This window comes from Coloeus monedula (assembly GCF_965178545.1).
Source record: "Coloeus monedula genome assembly, chromosome: 3".
In the NCBI taxonomy this organism is placed as follows: Eukaryota; Metazoa; Chordata; class Aves; order Passeriformes; family Corvidae; genus Coloeus; species Coloeus monedula.
This window is the reverse complement of record NC_138783.1, coordinates 117227029-117248335: the sequence shown is the minus strand read 5'-3', so window position 1 is coordinate 117248335 and position 21307 is coordinate 117227029. Positions and strand designations below refer to the sequence as shown.

At 43.0% G+C, this 21307-nt stretch overlaps 1 protein-coding gene across 1 annotated transcript in view; it reads left to right on the top strand.

Annotated features, from left to right (window-relative positions):
• Nucleotides 1-16248, top strand: part of DYRK1A (dual specificity tyrosine phosphorylation regulated kinase 1A) — a 71114-nt gene extending 54866 nt beyond the window's left edge. The window contains exons 4-12 of the mRNA XM_082278542.1: nt 4694-4786; nt 5705-5893; nt 6545-6692; nt 7876-8162; nt 9265-9411; nt 9721-9861; nt 10108-10414; nt 10885-11009; nt 11680-16248. Coding sequence (XP_082134668.1) covers nt 4694-4786; nt 5705-5893; nt 6545-6692; nt 7876-8162; nt 9265-9411; nt 9721-9861; nt 10108-10414; nt 10885-11009; nt 11680-12303 — 2061 coding nt within the window. The 3' untranslated portion in view covers nt 12304-16248. The remainder of the gene's footprint in view (nt 1-4693; nt 4787-5704; nt 5894-6544; nt 6693-7875; nt 8163-9264; nt 9412-9720; nt 9862-10107; nt 10415-10884; nt 11010-11679) is intronic.
• The last annotated feature ends 5059 nt before the right edge of the window (nt 16249-21307 follow it).

The window sequence follows — 21307 nt, the reverse complement described above, 5'->3', positions numbered from 1 at the left end:
CCAGAGCGATCAGGAAATCGGGATTTTCCCAACTCGGCGCTGCCGGGATTCCAGGTGGAGCCTTTCCCGAGCTCCAGCCCCCCTCTGCTGGCCGCAGCGCCGCGGTGCTGCTGCCGGGAAAGCTCCTCTCCCAAATATGCCATCCTTGCCTCCAACTCCCTGAGCTTCAGTAATTACCTGATGATGTTCTTCAGGTTATTTTTGCGTCTTTGCTGCACACTGACTCCTTTTTTTTTTTTTTTATGGAGTGTCTGGTTCAGGTTCCTGCAATGATTTTAATTCATAACCACAAAGGGGAAGCCAGGCCTTGAATGTGAATTTATTGCTTTTATTCCTGCTCTGTCCTGCTAGGATTTGGGGTTGTAGTGGCTCGCAGGCCATATTCTGTTATTTTGGGAATCATTCCCAGCTTCAGATTAAAGCTTAGGAAACAATAAGGACAATTTATATGAAAATGATATAAAATATATGTATTTATGTTACATGTAAATAATATAAATAATTACATATAAGTTGCTCTTAAAAGATTATTTACAATCTTCTCTTGCACTTAGTGCTTTCTGGCTGTGGTCCCTAAACCCGTCACTGACAAGGATCAAAGAATTCTAGGAAGATACTCCAAGACCAGCCAGATTGTTTTGTTTTTCACTTATTTATGAGGTTTTAAATCACAGTTTAAAACTTCCAGCTCTGTTTTAAATTTTTTTTTCCTTCAGGAGTTGGTTTTAGGGCTTTTTTTCCCCAAAAAGTGCTGGCAGGATGGGTCCTCATCTTGGCTGTGGCTGCTGAGTGCTTCAGTTTCAGGGAAGTCTGGGAGCACATGGTCCAGGGTGAACAGAAAAGTTGGGATCTCTGGGATCTTTCTCCTGTACCAGTAACAAATTAATACTTCTCTGTCCAGTTTTAACTGGTTCCATCCTGTGAGTTCAATGCAGCCTGATGGGAATACAAGATAAGAGCTTAAAAGTTGTCACAACTTCAAAGTCTCTTTTTTTTGAGGCTCTGTTTATCTCCATTGTGGATGCTCAGATTGCCTGGAACTCTTTTCAGTTAATAACGAAATGCTTAGAAAATTGATGTACTTGATAAAGGAGCTGAGGTGAGATTTTGGTAACAAATTCCAGCAGTTCAGCTTTCATGAAACACCTGGAATGGGAAGGTCAGGCTGACTGCTAGACACCTTTCTATCTCTGTTTATCTAAGATCACTCTGCATAATTTGAGGTTTTACTGACCAGATCTTGGCCAGAGATTTTATTGATCACATCAAGATCATTGCCAAGTTCACGCTGCAGCACCAGTTAAAAATCCTTAATTCAGGTATTCCCACTACCTGATCAACATTACTGTTAATGATGGTTTAACTTCAGCAGTCCCTGTCATCAGTGTGGCCATGCAGGTCAATTAAATAAGGTCTTACACTTGGAATTCTTGCTAAAATTGCCCTTACACAATAAAATCTTCATTATTTATTCTGTTTGTCAAGTGGAACATGTGCTACACACATGCTGAATTTATTTTTTTTCTCTCTCTTCTTTTAATCAATGTGGATAATGGATGGTGGTGGATCTTGGTTGTTTTTTTCATAAAATCTGAATTAAAGCATCCCATAAACAGCTCAAGATTCTCCATAATCAAAATAAAAATCATTTAAAAAGGAACAATGCCATCTGGTTGGACAAAAAAGAAAATGTCCAAAAAGAGTGACATTTGTTGTGTGTTCCACCCCCAAAGGCTGGGAGTTCAAACAGCACACCTGAGTTAAAAGTCACAGTTCCCATAAAATGTGTTTTGTCACCAGTGTGTTGAGGATACGTAAATGGGGCCTTTTCTGTGGGTATTCCCTGACATTTATAATTGTAATTAAATTAGTTTCTGGTCTCTCAGACCTGAGATGCAGCATCTCTGATTTGTGTTGTGTTTTTAGGGAGATTTATCTGAGCTTGCAGTGTTGCAGTCTGGCCACCAGATAGAGACTGAAGCTTGTGAAATAGGACCTTTCCCTTTCCCTTTCCCTTTCCCTTTCCCTTTCCCTTTCCCTTTCCCTTTCCCTTTCCCTTTCCCTTTCCCTTTCCCTTTCCCTTTCCCTTTCCCTTTCCCTTTCCCTTTCCCTTTCCCTTTCCCTTCCCTTCCCTTCCCTTCCCCTCTCCTTCCCTTCCCTTCCCCTCTCCTCTCCTTCCCCTTCCCTTTTTTTCTTTGGTGCTTGAGCATTCCTTGAAGCCAAGACAGGAATCAGTGTTACCCCAACAATAAAGAATTCCAGATTGTATAAAATGGATAAAGACCACTTTGTTCCATGGTCTTCCATCATCAGGAAGAAGGGAGTAAGAATCTCTCTGGGAAACAGAAGAGAATATTAAAAATTTTTCGATATAAAAGTGTGAGGAAAAAAATTCAACCCAAAACTTTATGAACCCAGGAGAGCAAAACAGAACTTGTGGAAAGGTTCATACAGGTTCAAGAGTGTGCCCAGAGGTGTGTGACTGCCAAAATGCAGTTTTTAAATAAGGGACTGGCTGCAGTAGTCTGCAGAATTTAAATTATTTACAATTAGGGAATGGCAGCAAATCAGATTATAATTTTTTTTCATCAGGCTATTTATTTCAGAGTAGAAATTTGACTTACAAAGTAGAAAACTAATATGAAGACTTGTCCTACAAACTCCCTTTCCAAATTAGAGCAATTTTTTGTGGGAATAATTGGTCTGAAGTATGGAATTCTTCCATATTGAGACTCTTCCCTCAGAACTTAAGTCCCTGTGCTGATGATCCAGCTCAGAGACGGGGCCCTGCCAATATTCCTGATATTCCTGTGCCACACCCTGGTTTCTTTTACCAGCAAAACCCACCAGTGTTCCCATATTCCAGTACCTTCTTTAAGTCAGATTAAGGAATTTGAAGGAAATCCTTGGATTTGAAGAGCTGTAACAGTGACAGCTGGATCAGGACTTGCTGCTGCTCAGAGCTGTGGGAGGGAACCAAAAGAGATCCTCTTTAGGTGGGGTTTATTTCATGGGCCACATTTGTTTGCCAGATGAAAGGAAGAAACAAAAATGTTTTGTAAATGTCTGATAGTTTGTTTAGGAAACTTTCCAACAGTTTCCTGATGTTTACAAAGTGCTTGTCCTTGTAATAAAATAGAATTAATGTCTTTACCCCTGCCCACACAGGAGGAGAAGGGGAGTTTGGCTTTCTAGGGTGGTCCCTCAGGTACCTCAGTGCAGGTTCTGTTTCAGAATCACAAACTCTCTATAATTTCTTTTTTTGGGTCACTTTGATGTGATTCTTTTTATTTTGTCATTGCGGAGAAAAAAAAAAAAGAGTTATTTGTACAGCAACCATTATAAGTATTAAGTTATCCTATAAAAAATAGAGGAGCAGTTAGACTTTTCCAGCTCATTTATTAGTTAAGTAATACTGGTGGAAAACATACATGGAACAAGCTTTTCTCCAATGGAATTGCTTAAACTCACTCTGAGGTTTTCTGTCCTGCTCCTGGAGGGGAACAACCCCAGGCAGCAGCACAGGCTGGGGGTGACCTGCTGGGGAAGGACCTGAGGGACAATGAGCTGTCCCTGAGCCAGCAGAGTGTCCTGGGGGACAGGAATGCCAATGGGATCCTGGGGTGCATTGGGAAGAGCATTCCCAGCAGGTCAGGGTTATCCTGCCCCTGTGCCCAGCCCTGGGGGCACCTCTGGGGTGCCGTGCCCAGCTCTGGCTCCTCAGCCCAGCAGGGCCAGGGAGCTCCTGGAGCGGGGCCGGCGGAGGCTGCGCAGCTGAGGAAGGGCCTGGAGCAGCTCCGTGCCCAGCACAGGCTGAGGGAGCCGGGGCTGCTCAGCCTCGAGAGGAGCCCCAGCTGAGAGGGGCCCTCAGCCCTGGGTGTCCCTGGCTGCAGGGAGGGCTCAGGGCAGGGCCCGGGCTCTGCTCCGGGGCCCAGCAGCGGCCCCAGAGCCACGGGCAGGGCCTGAGCCCGGCAATTGCCCTGCACAGGAGGCAGAACTGCTGCCCTGGGCAGGGCCAGCCCTGAGCACATTGGCCACAGAGGCTCTGGGCTCTCCTCCCTGGGGATATTCCAGAGCCATCTGTGTGAGGGGATGGAGAGAGGAGCAGACTGAAGGACTGGCCACTCTCCAAACTCCTTTTTTGGGCTCTGGTTGGGTGGGACAGGGAATTCCCAGAGTTTGTCAAGCAGGGCAGCAGTACTGGGCCTTTGGAGATGGTTTGTCTCTTGGTAGTCCTGGATTTTGGTTTTTTTTGGAATTTAATGCAGTTGAATGTTTTGAGCTGGCCCAGTTGTCCAGCAGTTCCTGTGAACTTCCGTTGGAACCTCCTGTAAAGTTCCTTTGGAACTGTACCTTAAATATGGTGACAATCCATGTGTCAGCCCTGAGGTGGAGGAGTGATGGAGGAGAGTCTTTGTTATGAGAGGAGATTTCGATGAAACCTGTTGGGTGTAGTGGGAGGAGAGTAGGAATCTTAGAATTTACTCCTTAAAAAAAAAAAAAAAATTAAAAATTATCAATATATTAAAAAGTAACTTAACTAAACTAGGTGTGGGGGGTTTTTACTACCAGTTAAAAAAACCCCCTTGCATTTAAAGAACTCACTTCTGTGAGGAATATCACAATTTGATTTAGTAACTATACCGTTAAATTCCTGGTTTTTGTTCTGATTTCTGCCATCTTCCTATTCCAGAGGCGGATGCCCCAAACTTTTCGTGATCCAGCCACTGCTCCATTGAGGAAACTCTCTGTAGATTTGATCAAAACATACAAGCATATTAATGAGGTAATGGCTCCAGATGTCTTTAATGTGCTCTGATGTTTGTTACAATACATGATTTAAATGTATTTTCTACGAATAATCTCATCAAGAGATCCAAAAAATCAAGTTTTTTCTCAGTTGTTCACATCTTGTTTGAGGTCATGGGTGTCATGGTCCTGCTTTCTGCCCAGCACACAGGAACTCTCTCATGCTGGGATTTATTTTCTGTTGTTTTATAAACAAATGTTGAGCTTGCAGGATGAGGAAACCTGAGTGCCACAAGCACACTTTGAGCTCAATAAAACTTTATTAATATTTCTAAGATCTTTTAAGGAAAGTGCTGAAGTGTTTCCCCTAAATTATTTCAGTATTATTGACAAATGTAAAATGTAAAATTGTTGTGGTTGATACAGGAAAGCATCAGTTGGTTTCAAACTTGGAAAATTATAGGGAATGTGAAGGGATTTTTATGGTGATTAATGACTTCCTTGGAATTCTTTCCCAGTCTTGTGGGAAGATCAAATGATAATTCTTGTTTCCAGGCTCCTTAGCATTTTGAGTTTTGCTGTGTGCACCGTGTGCTGGGATGTGTCTGTTCCTTTTGCACCTGTGAACTCCAGAGATCAGTGTTACTGCATTTATTAGTGTTGTTATTATTATTATTTATTAGTGTTAGTACACTGATCAGTGTTATTACTATTATTTATTAGTGTTAGTACATTCCTTTAGCTCTGCTTTCCCAGTTCTTCAATTATTCACCCAGAGTTTCCTTTGGAATAATGGCCTGACTTCAAACAGAGCAATAGGAGGAGAGGATTGCTTGGTTTTCCACTTGGAGAAGTTGACTTTAAAGCCACAGGATGCTGAATAAAAGTTGATTCTCCTCTTTCTTGAGCTGCTGTTCTAAGCAGGGCTCTTAAGGAAGCTCCTTTTCCCCTCCAGGTTTACTATGCAAAAAAAAAACGGCGGCATCAGCAGGGCCAGGGAGATGATTCCAGTCACAAAAAGGAGAGGAAAGTTTACAATGATGGTTATGATGATGACAACTACGACTACATCGTGAAAAATGGGGAGAAGTGGATGGACCGCTATGAAATCGACTCTTTAATAGGCAAAGGATCCTTTGGACAGGTAATGGCTCATTATGTATTTATGTAATTTATGTGGATCACATTTGTATTTAATTGGAAGTGCTATTGCTGTTTCATTTTGAAATTAAAACTCTTTTTTCTCAGTCCTGTTATCCTGAGTTCCTGTTCAGACACATATTTTTGTGCTATTTCGTGTTACTACAGAAAACTTTTAATTATGTTTCAGTGTGTGTTGCATTTTATAATGAGAAGTCCTCCACCTTTTGCCATCAGTTCACATTTTTAGCTTGAGTTTAGTTTTGGTTTGAGTTAGCTTTTTAGTTGGAACAGGGTTTTTAAATTAAAACAATAATTAGTGCTGGATCTTACCTCTTATAAATGTCATTAGCAACATTTGTTTTGACTGGTTGCAGCTTTAGCCAAGGGTGGAAGGAGGATGGAGCTTTTATTTTGTAGTTTTTAGTTTTTCTCAGACTTAGCAGTCCTTTTACAGTGTTGGTTTAGATAATTTTATTTGCATATAAAGTGACATTGCTGCAATGAACATCACACAGTCAGTTGTAGCTTTATTGTTGTATAGAGTTAAAAAGGAGAACATTTCCTCCGAATTCAGAAAGGTGAGAAAGGGAGTCTGGGTGGGTTTTTTTGAAAACTGGAGGGAGTTTCCTGATGGATTTGGCTTCTCCTGCAGGTTGTGAAGGCTTATGACCGAGTAGAGCAGGAGTGGGTGGCCATCAAAATCATCAAAAACAAGAAGGCTTTCTTAAACCAGGCCCAGATTGAAGTGAGACTGCTCGAGCTGATGAACAAACATGACACTGAGATGAAGTACTACATAGGTATGGAAATAATTCTACTTTATTTTTATTTTATTATGAATGGTTTAGATCTTGCTGTAGAGCTTAGGCTGCTTTCAGCTGATTTCCACATCTATTTGGGAACATTTGTGATGATATTTGGTGGTTCTTGCCAAGCTGGTGGGTCCAGCGAGCTCAGGTAGGGTGGGGAGGAGTTGGAATCAAGTGTAGGAAGCCCACCAGGACATGGAATGGTGGGAGGAGAGTTCCAAAGGTGAGAGAACAGGAATTTGGACAAGGATGTGTGGCAGGAAATGGCAGCAGGGGGGGAGCAGAAGGTTGCATCTCAGGTAAGTTGTAAAGGACACAGAAGGAACTGGTCTGGGATAACAGAGAAAACAAATCCATGGACACTAAGTTGACCAAAAATCCACCTTAATTAAAAGTCTGAATTCTCATGGTGCTCATATTCAAGATTTTATTCTGCCAGAAAGGGGAGAGTGCTGCTTTTTCTCTGGAATGTTTTCCCTATTTCAGTTTTCTTGTGGCAGCCTGAAGGTTTGACAGTGGCAAACCCTGCTGGCCTCTGAACAGAGCAATGTGATAAATATTTCACGTATTTAATGAAAAAAAAGGTTTGGATTGGTTCCTTTCATAAACTGACATTGTACCTGAAGGAAATGAATAGGAAATCCAATTCCTATGGGATATCGATCAGTTTTATTAATTCAAGTAATCAATTGAAGTCACAGCTTATTAATTGCCTTGATGTCATTGTGTATTTTAAATTATTCTCACTATTAAATATTTCCTCTGTCAATGTAAGGGAGTGATAACTTATTTTGGTAATCTTATCATTTTGTAAGGTTTTGGTTAATGCAGCTTTACTGAGGATGTGTAAAATGCCCCCCTGTACCCCAGGCATGGCAGAAATATTTTGTAAATAACACAGAACTAGGAAAAAAAATGCTCTTATTTCACACATTGCTTGAAATATTTAAAAGATTCCACAGGTTTTTGCAGTTTTTTACTGAGGTGCACCTGAGGATGTGTAAAATGTCCTCTTGTCCTCCAAGCATGGCAGAAATATTTTGTAAATAAGACAGAACTAGGAAAAAATAAATGATGCTCTATTATTTAATGATAGTCCTGCTTCCTACGTACTCTGTTGTAATTAACCCATAATTCTTAGCGTTCGTTAGTGATATTTTCCCCTTTTCCCCAGTGCATTTGAAGCGCCACTTCATGTTCAGGAACCACCTGTGCTTGGTGTTTGAGATGCTGTCCTACAACCTGTACGACCTGCTGAGGAACACCAACTTCCGCGGCGTGTCCCTCAACCTGACGCGCAAGTTCGCGCAGCAGATGTGCACGGCCCTGCTCTTCCTGGCCACCCCCGAGCTCAGCATCATTCACTGTGACCTAAAACCAGAGAACATCCTGCTCTGCAACCCCAAAAGGAGCGCCATCAAGATTGTGGATTTTGGCAGTTCGTGTCAGCTTGGGCAGAGGGTGAGTTTGGGGGAAAATCGGCGAAAATTCTGTTCGTGCTGCTGGAAAATGCGAGATTTTTAAGTCATAGTACTCATCTAGCTCATTGGAACTTCATTCATGGTGATTTTAAAACAATCATTTAAATAGAGATCCACAGTCCACAAGAGCTTTAAATATGAGTTTCAGAATCCCAGAGTTGTCAAGGTTGGAAAAGACCTTTGAGATCAAGTCCAGCCATGAACCAGCAGCACCACATTCACCACTAAACCAAGTCCTCAAGTGCCACATCCACACATTCTTTGAACACTTTGACACTCCACCACTTCCCTTTAGTGCCCCAGTAGATAAAAATCCACCACATGATAAATTTTCCATGGTTTTTATTTCTTTTTGGCTGTGTTTTTGTGCCTTGTCAGTAGAGAATGTATCAACACTTGGTTGTAGAAATCTGCAGTACTAATTAATAAAATACTCCTTTATTATTATCTTATTCCACCTAACTCTTCCTTCCACGAGCACTCCTTTAGCATGCTCCCTGTTCACAATTAGTGACACTGCAGTTTGGGTCATTAGGAAAAGAATTCAGGAACTCAGGAACTAACTTCACCAAAAGTGCCCCAGTTCTCTCTTGAGGAGTTGGGACTGGCCAGTAGCACCCCATTGCTTTTTCCCATAATGAACTTAGGAAAAGCAGATCACAGTATTGAATATTGTATTGAAAGCAGCAATGAGACACAGATTTAGATGTATAAAAGGACTTTTTGCTATAAACTAAAAGGAAGGGCTGAAGGCAGACAGCAGGAGGTGAAATCACATCTGGATTATTTATCCAAATCCATTATTCATCAATAATACGATAATTTTGAAGTGTTAAGAATCACAATTACGAAAACATTGCTGAACTTCCTGCTTTTTTTTTTTTGTGAGCATAATATTTTCCTAAAAATCAACAATAAGATATTTTTATTACTGTCATGAATGTGTAGATTTTAGTATCTCTGATACCTTGTCTTTTCCTCCACCGAAATGTTTATGGCAGTTGTATTTTGTCACGTGGAATTGTCATTCTTTCCCTTTGGATGCTGTGTGTGATTGTGACCTTGAGATGCTTTTATTCCAGATATACCAATATATCCAGAGTCGTTTTTATCGATCACCAGAGGTGCTACTGGGAATGCCTTATGACCTTGCAATTGATATGTGGTCCCTTGGGTGTATTTTAGTCGAGATGCACACTGGAGAGCCTCTCTTTAGTGGGGCAAATGAGGTAAGTTATGTACCAGTAATTGGGTTTTTCTCTTGTTAATTACCATCGTGATTTTCATCTGTTTAATTGGAATGCATAAATGAGGGAAGTCTGGTAATTCTGAAAGGATTAAACATCAATATCATGATTTTTGTCAGGACACAAAATTGCCTGTTCATAATTTTCTCTGTCTCCCTCTTACTCCTTGTTTTCTACATATTAAGTTTTTCTTAAATTAATTAATTTAGAACTTGTGTGAGTTGCTGACATTTGTGCCCCAGCTGGGCTGGCTGTCACTTGTCCTTCACAAACACATTTTATTTGGGACAGGTGGATCAGATGAATAAAATAGTGGAAGTTTTGGGGATACCACCAACCCACATCCTCGACCAAGCACCCAAAGCAAGAAAGTTCTTTGAGAAGTTGCCAGATAGCACTTGGAACTTGAAGAAGACCAAAGATGGAAAAAGGGTAGGTTAAATAATTAGGATGATAATACATATATCAAAATACATAAAATGGTGAGTTGTTACTTTGTTTTACATCTTGTCTTACTGAAAATGCAGCTTTGTTGTTTGTTAGCATTCTATCTTGTCAATTAAATAACATTTCCTTTAGTGTTGAATAGTTTCCTTACTTGATTTGACTTCTGATATAGAATCTGTGCACACCCAAGGCTTCACCCATTGATTCCAAGCAATTCCTCCCTTCCCACAGGAATACAAACCACCGGCAACTCGCAAACTCCACAATATCCTGGGAGTTGAGACAGGAGGACCGGGTGGGCGCCGTGCTGGGGAGTCAGGTCATACTGTAGCTGACTACTTGAAGTTCAAAGACCTCATCTTAAGGATGCTTGACTATGACCCCAAGACACGAATCCAGCCCTACTACGCCCTGCAGCACAGTTTCTTCAAGAAAACAGCGGACGAAGGTACCAACACGAGTAACAGCGTGTCCACGAGTCCTGCCATGGAGCAGTCCCAGTCTTCAGGAACCACCTCTAGTACATCTTCAAGCTCAGGTGGGTTTTGGTCATGAACAGATGACAAAATTCTGCTTTCTAATGTTGGGCGCTGCCCAGGCTCCCCAGGGAATGGGCACGGCCCCGAGGCTGCCAGAGCTCCAGGAGCGTTTGGACAGCGCTGCCAGGGATGCCCAGGCTGGGATTGCTGGGGGGTCTGGGCAGGTGGACTGGATGATCCTTGTGGGTCCCTTCCAACTCAGAATATTGCATGATTCTGTGAAATGTTGATTTTTTTTTTCCTCTCCTGTTAAAAAATGTATCAATCATGATCACTAAACAATTATTTTAATCAGCTGGAGCAGGTAAACAGAAAAACCCCAAAACTCAACTAGATGAGCAAAAATGTGAGTGATTACCACAGATCTTATACTTTTCCCTTGCAGCACTTCATAAATCTTGATGCTGCCATTGTTTCATAGCTGTAAATTCCTTGTCCCTTTAGTTATTGTCATGTTGGGGTTTTCCAGGTGGATCTTCCGGCACGAGCAACAGCGGAAGGGCGCGGTCGGACCCCACACACCAGCATCGACACAGTGGTGGGCACTTCACTGCTGCTGTTCAAGCTATGGACTGTGAAACACACAGCCCACAGGTAATGCTCCAGTGGGGCTGAGGCAGTGATATCTTAGCATACAACAGATAAAACTGTCAATTCCCCCTATAAATGTGACTATAAATTGATGTGGAGATAGATTTTGCTCTTTTAGTAACCTTTAATCAGCTGTGTTGTTCCAGAGGTTCCTCTAATGCTGTTGGCACCTTTCAAGGTATGAGCTACAACATTTTAATTTAATTTGCTTTGCTTATTGTCTCCAGGCTCCTCAGCCAGAGGTCAGGGCTTTATTTTTCTAAGTGTTGTACAAATGCTGTTATTATTACTGTAATGTAAAGCTGCTCCTATAATTTTGACAGCTGAGTCACTTACCAGACTTTCTTAAATTGTTTGAGAAAAACATCCAGGATGTGCATTCATTTTTCTTAAGGCAAATATAGAAAACTATTGGAAATGACTCTTAACTACATGCCTGCATTTCTAGAAAAATTGTGCAACTGCAAGGCCTGGGTAACATTTCAAAATAACGAATAACTTAATCTCTCATGTATTGTTCGAGAACCAGCTGGATGTGACACTCAGTTGACAGGGTGGTCAAAGGTTGGACTGGATGCTCTTGGAAGTATTTTCCAACCTTTATGATTCTCTGATTCAGTGAAATCACAGCTTTGAGTCAGCATTTTAATTGTAACTTTGCTCCTGACCGCAGGTTCGACAACAGTTTCCTCCTCCGATCGGTTGGACAGCCACCGAAGCTCCCACCCAGGTCACTGTCGAGAACCACCCGGTTCAAGAAACCACCTTCCATGTAAACCCTCAACAACAGAATGCATTACACCATCACCACGGCAACAGCTCCCACCACCACCACCATCACCACCACCACCACCACCACCATGGACAGCAAGCCTTGGGCAGCCGGACCAGGCCGAGAGTCTACAATTCTCCAACAAACAGCTCCTCCACCCAGGATTCTATGGAGGTGGGCCACAGTCACCACTCCATGACATCCCTGTCTTCCTCAACTACTTCTTCCTCTACATCTTCCTCCTCTACTGGTAACCAAGGCAATCAGGCCTATCAGAACCGCCCAGTGGCTGCTAATACCTTGGACTTTGGACAGAACGGAGCTATGGACATGAATTTAACAGTCTACTCTAATCCGCGCCAAGAAACTGGCATAGCTGGACATCCCACGTACCAGTTTTCTGCTAATACAGGTCCTGCTCATTACATGACTGAAGGACACCTTGCCATGAGGCAAGGCATTGATAGAGAAGAGTCTCCCATGACAGGAGTTTGTGTTCAGCAAAGTCCTGTGGCTAGCTCGTGACTAAACTGAAACTAAGTTTGTTTCTTGTGTGTTTTTATAGAAGTGGTGTTTTTCCAAAAACAAAGTGCAAAGCTGCTTGAATCAGAAGGAGATAAACTCACTGAACCGCTACAGGAGGGCAAAGTTGACTATTTTTTTAAACTTGAAAAGATTGCAAAGGGACAATGAAGTTTTTTTTTTGTTGTTGTTGGTTTTTTGCTGGGGGGAGGTTTTTTGGTTGGTTTTTTTTTTAAGAGCCATGTCTGGACCCACCTTAACGGATAGCTTAGTGGTGTTCACCTTTTGCTTCCCCCATTTTAACTTGCCACAACCTAGTCATAGTTTGGTTTTTTTGGGGCGGGGTTTTGTTTTGGTTTTTTTTTTTTTAATTTTTTTTTTTTTTTTGCTCTCATTCAACAGGGGTTATTGTTCAAATGTTAGTCATAGTTGCAAGCTAGTTTCTTTTTAAAGGCATTGCACATGATTTCTAAAAAAAGGCCCTTTGAAGTTTTTGGGGTGGGAGGGGGAGTGAGTAATATATATATTTTTTTTAGTTCCCCAAACAACCATGGGCACAGAAATGCAGTACTGTAAGAAAGAGGGACCTTCAGATTACACAAATATATTATTCTTCAGCTGTAAAAAGGGACGGTTGTGACGGAGTTTGTGAGGCACATTGAGCATGCGAAGTGGCGGTGAGCAGAACTCTCCTTTTCTGAATCTACTGAGGATCAAAGCAGCAATTGTGATGGGAATTCTGTGGGTGCCACCTTTTGGAGCCCACGGGCAGTTAGGATGGAAATCTGACTGGTTTCATAACTGAGGTGCACTGAGAAGCAATCAACGGGTCGGTCCTGGCCAGTCCTGGGGAGGTCTAAGTGGTGGTCTTTGGGATAACCTTTGGCCTTATGGATTTGGACTCTTAAGTTAGAAGAGCCTACCATTTCAGATGCAATCACTTTTGGACATGCTTTTGCAGACAGTCCTTAATGCTGAAAACACAGAGAATGGGTAATTCAAGAGGCCTTTCTTTTAAAAATAGACTTTTGTGACCCACTTATTGTAAGGTATTGCAAGGTCACTTTGCGTGTGTCATAAAGTTGACTTCCTTATTGGTTGAAGGTCACAGGAGTAGTGGTTTGCGTTTGATGGAAATAGCTACAACTGTGTCCCTTCCTGCTTTTTACTTTTTTCTTTTGCTTTTTCTCAGCACGTGGTTTTCTCCACCATTACTTCTGCACAAAGACGTCTTCTGTTCATCCTGAACATTTTTAAAAAAAAAAAAAATGCAGAATTTTATGTGACTGCTTTTTTGCCTCACAATTATGCTGTGAATTTTACAAAAATTTATTTTCTTTTTTGATAATTTATTGTACCAAAGCTGTTTTTATAGCACATAGATGTCTGTAACCAATAATGTAGCAGTTCTGCACTTTGACACAAGGTGTAACTAGACCATTTTTAAATGTCAGTTGAAAAATTATGGCTGTACTATTGCTTAAACAAAACTGGAACTGTTGTTGAATTCATAGCCAATACATTTACAGCAATCTGTGTACTGAAGATAATAGATTGACATCTACTTGGAGACTATAACATCTGTTACATTATCAATGTGTTCAGGCTTCTGAAGGTTAAAAGGGACACTAGATCCAGAAGCTATGAAACCAGCAGTTGATTCTTGTATTCCTTATTAACATAATTGTAAACTTGAAGGCAAGACCTTGATTGCATGAAACAGGTCCAAAAATAATAGGCTGAGTAAAGCAAAACCCTCACGGGAGACCTGAGGTTAGCAGGCTGTATTTAACAGGTGCCTAATTTTTGGGTAACGCTGCCTTAATATAACACAGTCAGCTTGGCAGTTGCAAAATTTATGGGCCCATCCAAGAGATCTTTTTTTTTTTGTGGGAAAAGGAAAAAAAACAAACCCGAAAGCTGCGTGAGAAAAAAAAACCCCTTGGTGAAAGAATGAAGGTGAATTCCTTGATTGCCCATCCCAGATGAACAGTGTTGCCCATCCTCTCTTACAGAAGCAGTGATCTACCTCTGCCAGTAAGCCCTTGGAAAAGTTAATTTTAGCAGCAAATGGTCAATTCCATGCGGCCAAGTCCATTTTTTCAGCCGGAAAGGTGGAATTTTTTATACTCACAGTGGCAACACAGCAGCTGACTACCATGTAAATGGGAACGAATCCTTGGGATTATCATTTTTTTGTAAATCATGGTTCTCTTAATCAAATATTTCTTTTTGTACCGACACATCAACCCTGTGGATGAAAGTGGATTGATTTTTCCCCCCCCCCGCTTTTTTTCTTTTTTTTTTTTTTTTTTGGTTTTCTTTCAAAGCTCAGTAATTCAGAGAAGTTTACAGGATTTGGAAGGCTGTCACCTTAGAAAAGGATGCTGAGTTTAGCAATATCAAAAAAGGAATCCAGTTCTTACTGCTGTCTAGGAATATAAGGGTAATATGGAATCTGGGTAACACCGAGCGCGCCGGTTGCCACCCCTTAGCAAGCGCCAAAAAAAACCCCACCAAACCTAAAGCAGTTCAAAGAAATAACCTCTACATCAAGAAGAAAAAAACAACAAAAAAAAACCATCATAAAATCCAGTGCTTCTGCATACTGTGTTATGTTACAGTCCAGTTTTGTGTGCTTTACTACACAGTTTGGTTACAGGACTTCTGTGCATTGTAAACATAAACAGCATGGAAAAGGTTAAATACCTGTGTTCAGATTGTAAGATCTAGTCCGGACTTGCTGTGTATATTGTAACGTTAAATGAAAAGACAAGCCCTTTGTATTATAGTCATGCAGTCTTATGTATGATAAACAGTTGAATAATTTGTCCTCAGACTCTTTACTGTGCTTTTTAAAAAGAAAAAAAAAGAGAGAGAAAAAAAAAAAAGTAATTTAAGGAAAAAAACCAAAACCAAACAACAAAAAAAATGTAAACGTAGTAAATCTTCCTATGCAATTAACCTACTCCAAGCCATGGTATGGTAGGTATAATTATACTATAATATGTAAATAGCAGATACATTGAAACAGACTTAAAAATATGAAAGTAAAAGTTGGAGGCGTAACAGCTAATTTGGAGTTTTTAATTGAAAACCAGCGAGGTCTGCAAATCCCTGATGTGTGAACACAGCTCTGCTTGGTTCTCATGGACTGTGCTTGTAGTTTGAGTTCTTTAATCCTCATCTGTTAGTCTGAGTGTTCTTACGTGCTCTGCAGCTTCCTCCTTATCCCAGACGAGCTGGTTTTGAGGCCATGGAATGGGATTTTGGGACTGGCATGCCATCATCCCTAGAACCCAGCCTAGATCCTCCTGCATCACCAGCTCCCGGTCTTTGGGTGCAGTAGGACATAGTTCTGAAAAAGCTGATTTTCCTCTAGATTGTGCCAAGTGGGAGGACTTTTCCATGTCTCTGGAGTGATTCAGCCAGGTTATTTCCATGCTCCCAGCCCTCCTTTGGTTCTAGGACTGTTTAGTTACAGCTGGTGGCCGCCAGAGCCTGGCAGAACGATGGGTAACAACTCCAGTTTGAAACTATTCCATGTCAGAATGTTAACTGTAAAGCTCTTATGGCTCTTCTGGAACTTCAGGTGTTTTCAAACCCATTCTAAAAGCTGGAATTGCTGCACCCAGCCCCTGGGATTGGTGCCAGTCCTGCTGTGTGCAGGCAGGGAGGTGCAGGTACATGCTTGAACCTCTCACTCAGTTCCTTGTCTGTTTATCCCTCCAAGGATTGCAGTTTTCAACCTTTCAGTCTCAGTTCTGCATTAAAAGATTGTAAATTTAGATGATTCTCCATCCTGATTGCTCAGTCCTTTGGGAATGGCTGCCCTGCCAGGATTTAGGCTTCCATCCCGTAAGTACAGTGGTGTCTGGAGGGGCCTGGATGCCAGAAGGGTTGGATTCACCTGGAAATGTGACTCATCTCCACTGTTTATCACTCTGCCATCCCTGTCTTCATCACACCATCTATGTGCTTGCATTTTATTCTGGACAACTGAAAAAAAGACTTGAAGATCCTCTGTGGAAGAATTCCTGTTGAAAACCATCAGGAACATCCTTTTTAATGAGGGAGTGAGTGAGAACTCCAGCCTGGTGACACAGAATGTGTTGTGTTGGTTTTTAGAACAAATGCAACCCAGTAGGATCAGTCTGGAACTTGTGGATAGAAAGGAAGTGTCTTTCTGGTCAAAATTCCATGGGGAAGTGGCTGCAGAGTAGAGTTACTGTGAGAGTTGGTCTCCTGAGGGTGGATTGTGTTAGGCTGATTTTTGGATAATTTATTTATTGGAATTCTCTCAGGGGGGACCTTGTGGCTCTGCACAAGTCCCTGACAGGAGGGGGCAGCCGGGGGGGTCGGGCTCTGCTCCCAGGGAACAGGGACAGGAGGAGAGGGAACGGCCTCAGGCTGGGCCAGGGCAGGCTCAGGGTGGACAGCAGCAGGAATTTCCCCATGGAAAGGGAGCTCAGGCCTTGTCAGGGGCTGCCCAGGGAGGTTTGGAGTGCCCATCCCTGGAGGTGTCCCAGGAAGGGCTGGAGGTGGCACTCAGTGCTCTGGGCTGGGGACAAGGTGGGCATGGGGCACAGCTGGGACTGGATGGGCTGGGAGGGCTTTTCCAGCCTCAGGGATCCTGGGATTCTGTGATATTTTACTTTGAATGATTCCCTTTAAACTGCACAATACTTGCCCAGCAAGGGAAGGCACCTGCTCAGTGGTTTTCTGTTCTATATCCCTGTTTTTGTGGGGTTCTACAGAAACAACTCCATGTCAGAAATTTCCAGCTTGTTTTTAGTTCTCCACCTTCTGGCAACTGTTGAGCTGTTCCTCACTGATGAAGATGCCTTGATTTGATTTCAGCAGTTCTCCACAGGAGCCCTGTGAAATTTATGGGATCTGCCTAAACCTGAGGGGGTTTGGAGTTGCTATTCATGATGTTTTATGGTTGATGTCCTGGAGCATCGGAGTTAATCACAAGCTGGGGTTGTTCAGCCTGGAGAAGGATCCAGAGAGACCTCAGAGCCCCTTGCAGGGCCTAAAGGGGCTCCAGGAGAGCTGCAGAGGGACTGGGGACAAGGCATGGAGGGCCAGGAGCCAGGGAATGGCTTCCCAGTGCCAGAGGGCAGGGCTGGATGGGAGATTGGGCAGGAATTGTTCCCTGGCAGGGTGGGCAGGCCCTGGCACAGGGTGCCCAGAGCAGCTGGGGCTGCCCCTGGATCCCTGGCAGTGCCCAAGGCCAGGCTGGACATTGGGGCTTGGAGCAGCCTGGCACAGTGGGAGGTGTCCCTGCCCATGGCAGGGGTGGCACTGGATGATTTTTAAGGTCCCTTCCAACCCCAAACTTTCTTTGATTATGTTAAGAATGGGTTAAAAACTTCTCAAATCCAGTGTTGTGTGATCACTGAGTCCTGCTGAGCCCTGGCTTATGAATCTCTTGAAAAATCTCAGGAATTGTAACAATTTCTTGAAACTTCAGGTTTTATGGGTACAGCTTGTGGTGTTGAGTAATAAAAGAGTAGCGTGGCTAAGGCAGGAGAAATTAATAACCAAATCCCCCTCCCGCAGGCCTCCCCTTGAGAAAGGAGATGGATTTGATGGATGGTGATTGTCAAAAACCAGGGAGTTAATGACTGGAAAATGATAGATAGAAAATTCAATACAGAATTTGTTTGTTCTAAAGAAACTTATAGAAGATCTCAAGCAGAAAATCCCCAAAAAATCTTTTTTCAGGATCTCTCTTCCCCATCCCCAGCTGGGGACATCTTTCCCACTTCCTGTTGTGTTTCCAAGCTCTCTTTCCCTTCAGATATTCCTGCCAACCAGCTCAGGCAGGAATCCAGGACTCCTTCCCATCAGTATCAACAGCTGGCAGATGGAACTAATAATTCTGAGGCTGCGGGGATGAGGAGGAGGAGGATGATGCTGATGATGCTGGAGTTCCCTTTACCCAAGGCAGGAAGAAAAGCTCGTCCTGAATGGAGCACATTGAGCTGAACTCAACAAAGCCTTTTGTAATTTGTGCTGGAAGGAAATTCCCATTTTGGAGACCTTTGGAGTCCGGAATGAGCTGGGGGAATTCAATCATAGACTCATGGAATATCCTGGCTGGGAAGAATCCACAGGGATCACCCAGTCCCACCCCTGGCCCTGCCCAGACCCCCCAGCAATCCCAGCCTGGGCATCCCTGGCAGCGCTGTCCAAACGCTCCTGGAGCTCTGGCAGCCTCGGGGCCGTGCCCATTCCCTGGGAATTTTCAAGGCTTGAGTGTCACAACCTCAGTGAGGACAAATCCAGGGATCTCAGGAGCCAGGGCTTGGAAAAGCAGAGATGTCACAGGGTTCCTTCACGGGGACAGCGAGAGTTTTGTCTGAAGAAAAAGTCCAACACTGTAACCTTGGCTAAAGGAATTGAATGCTCTTTGCGTTTGCTTTTAGGTTGAAGCTTTGGTTCATTTCCCTCTTCAGGAACATTTCAAGGCCTTTTCACCTCCTTGCCAAATTCCTGTCCTTTCTTAGTGCTCCTCCCTTTCCCTTTCCCTGCTTTCCACTCTGACCCTTCTCCCCCTTCCTACACTTTTTTCTCCCTTTTCACATTTTGCTTTTTTCTCCTTTTCCCATCTTTCTGCTTTGAATTTTCCCTCTGCTTCTATGTCTGTATTTCCCTGCTTTCCCCACTGCTTTTCCCTGCTTTCTCTCCCCTGTTGCTTTCCCAGTCTTTCTGCTCTTCTCACTGTATCCCTTCCCTTCCCTTCCCTTCCCTTCCCTTCCCTTCCCTTCCCTTCCCTTCCCTTCCCTTCCCTTCCCTTCCCTTCCCTTCCCTTCCCTTCCCTTCCCTTCCCTTCCCTTCCCTTCCCTTCCCTTCCCTTCCCTTCCCTTCCCTTCCCTTCCCTTCCCTTCCCTTCCCTTCCCTTCCCTTCCCTTCCCTTCCCTTCCCTTCCCTTCCCTTCCCTTCCCTTCCCTTCCCTTCCCTTCCCTTCCCTTCCCCTTCCCCTTCCCCTTCCCCTTCCCCTTCTCCTCCTTTCCTTTTCCTTTTCCCTTTCCCTTTCCCTTTCCCTTTCCCTTTCCCTTTCCCTTTCCCTTTCCCTTTCCCTTTCCCTTTCCCTTTCCCTTTCCCTTTCCCTTTCCCTTTCCCTTTCCCTTTTCTTGTTTTCCCTGCTTTTTTCCTTGCTTTTGTTTTCCTGCCATTCTTTCCCTGTTTTCCTTGCTCCCCCTCCCCTGCTCTTCCCTTCCTCTCCCTCCTTCTTCCCCTTTTGGCTTCCTCCCAAGTCTTTCCTTTTTCCCCTTTTTCTTCTTGGTGCTTTCATTTTTTCCCCTGCTTTGACTTTCCCCCCCTTCCTTTGAGTTCTCTTTTCTTCCATTATTTTTTCAGGATCCTTCAACACCGTCCCCCTTTATTTTCATTATTCTTCCCTATATTTTCACTGCCTGTCTTTCCCCACTTTTCCACCTTGATTTGCATTTGCTTTTCCCCCTTTGCTTTTCCTTCTTTTCCCCCTCTTTCCAATCTTTTCCGTTTCCCCCCTCTTTTTTCCCCATTATTTCAATACTTTTGAGGTGCTTCTGTGCTTCCTTTCAAGTTTCTTCCCCCTTCTTTCTCTGCTTTTTTCCAAATGCTTTCCAGGTGTATTTCTTCTTCCCTTTGCTCATTTTTCCATCCCCTCCTTGCTTTTCCCTGGTTTGACTTCTTTCCCATTTTTCTCCCATCTTTTTCATGCTTTTTCTGGGTAATTTCATTTTTCCCTCTTCTTTTCCTTCTTGCCTTTTCCTTGCTTTTCTATTCTCATATTTTCCTTTCTTTTCATGCTGTTATTCCCATGCCCTCCATCCTTTTCAGTACTTAAAGAGACTTTTCTCTGCTTTTCAGGTCCTTTCTTTGCTCTTCTCTTCTCTTTTCCCTACTTTTCCTTTCCCATTCCCACTGCCTGCAGTGCTTTGACTTCACTCTCACTGATTTTTCAGGTATTTTCTTTCTTCTCCCCTCATAAAAAGATTCCTTTTTGAAACCCTCTTGATTCCCTTCTTGATCTTTCCCTGCTTTCCTTGATTTTCTTTTTCCTCTCTCTTTTCAATCCTTGTAACTCTATTTATTTTCACTCCTTTACAGGTCTTTCTCTCCCCCCACCCTTTTCTTTATTCTCACTTCTGAGGAAGGAAGGAGCATCCTTTTTTTTTGGTGCCTTTTTTTCCCCTATATAATTCTAATTAGATTCTACCAAACCTATAAATGCTCCATTAATTCTTTTTAGTTCTCTTTCAACTGTTTCCCCATTTTCTGTTTAGTTTTTTGTCTTTATAACATTTTGTTTTACAGCTGTGAAAATGGCTGAGAGAGCTTTTCTCCCTAAATTTCCTAAGGGAAATTTCCTAAGCAAAAAGGGTTGCCCAGGGAAAAAAACTTGAGACACAACCTGTTCTGGTGCAAAGCAGAGCTGGAATTTTCTCTCCTGGGAAGGGATAAAATCCAGACTTTTCTCATTTTCTGCATCCTTACCAGACATTTGGGAAGTGGGTGATGGCAAATCCCATAAATGACGTGGCAAACTGGGACAAAGTTCATGAAAGCTGTGAGAAACCCTAGAGGCACCTCCCCAAGGCTGGAATCCAGGGAATGGCACATGAGCTATCTGCAGCTCCATGGAAAGGCCTGGGGGGGGGGAGAAGAAAGGATGAAGGGAATGGGAAAAGCTCTCCTGGATGAAGACTGGAAAGACTCAGGCTGATTAATGAGAAAAGAGAAAAAAAAAACCCATGGAGAAATCAAAAATCCACCTGGTGTGGTGTAGTCAGACCTTCTACACACCTTGCTCTCTGTGAGGTGAAATGGTTTTGCTTGAAAAGTTGAAATGGAATCGAATTTGAGAGTGGGAAAATCAAAACTTTTCCATGTGATGTAACTTTCCTGTGAGTCCCACTGGATCCAAGGGTTGGAAAAGCATCGGAGAGCTGATGGATAATGGTAAATCAAAATGAACACACTGAAGAGACCAGGCACCCTCAGCCCTAGAGGC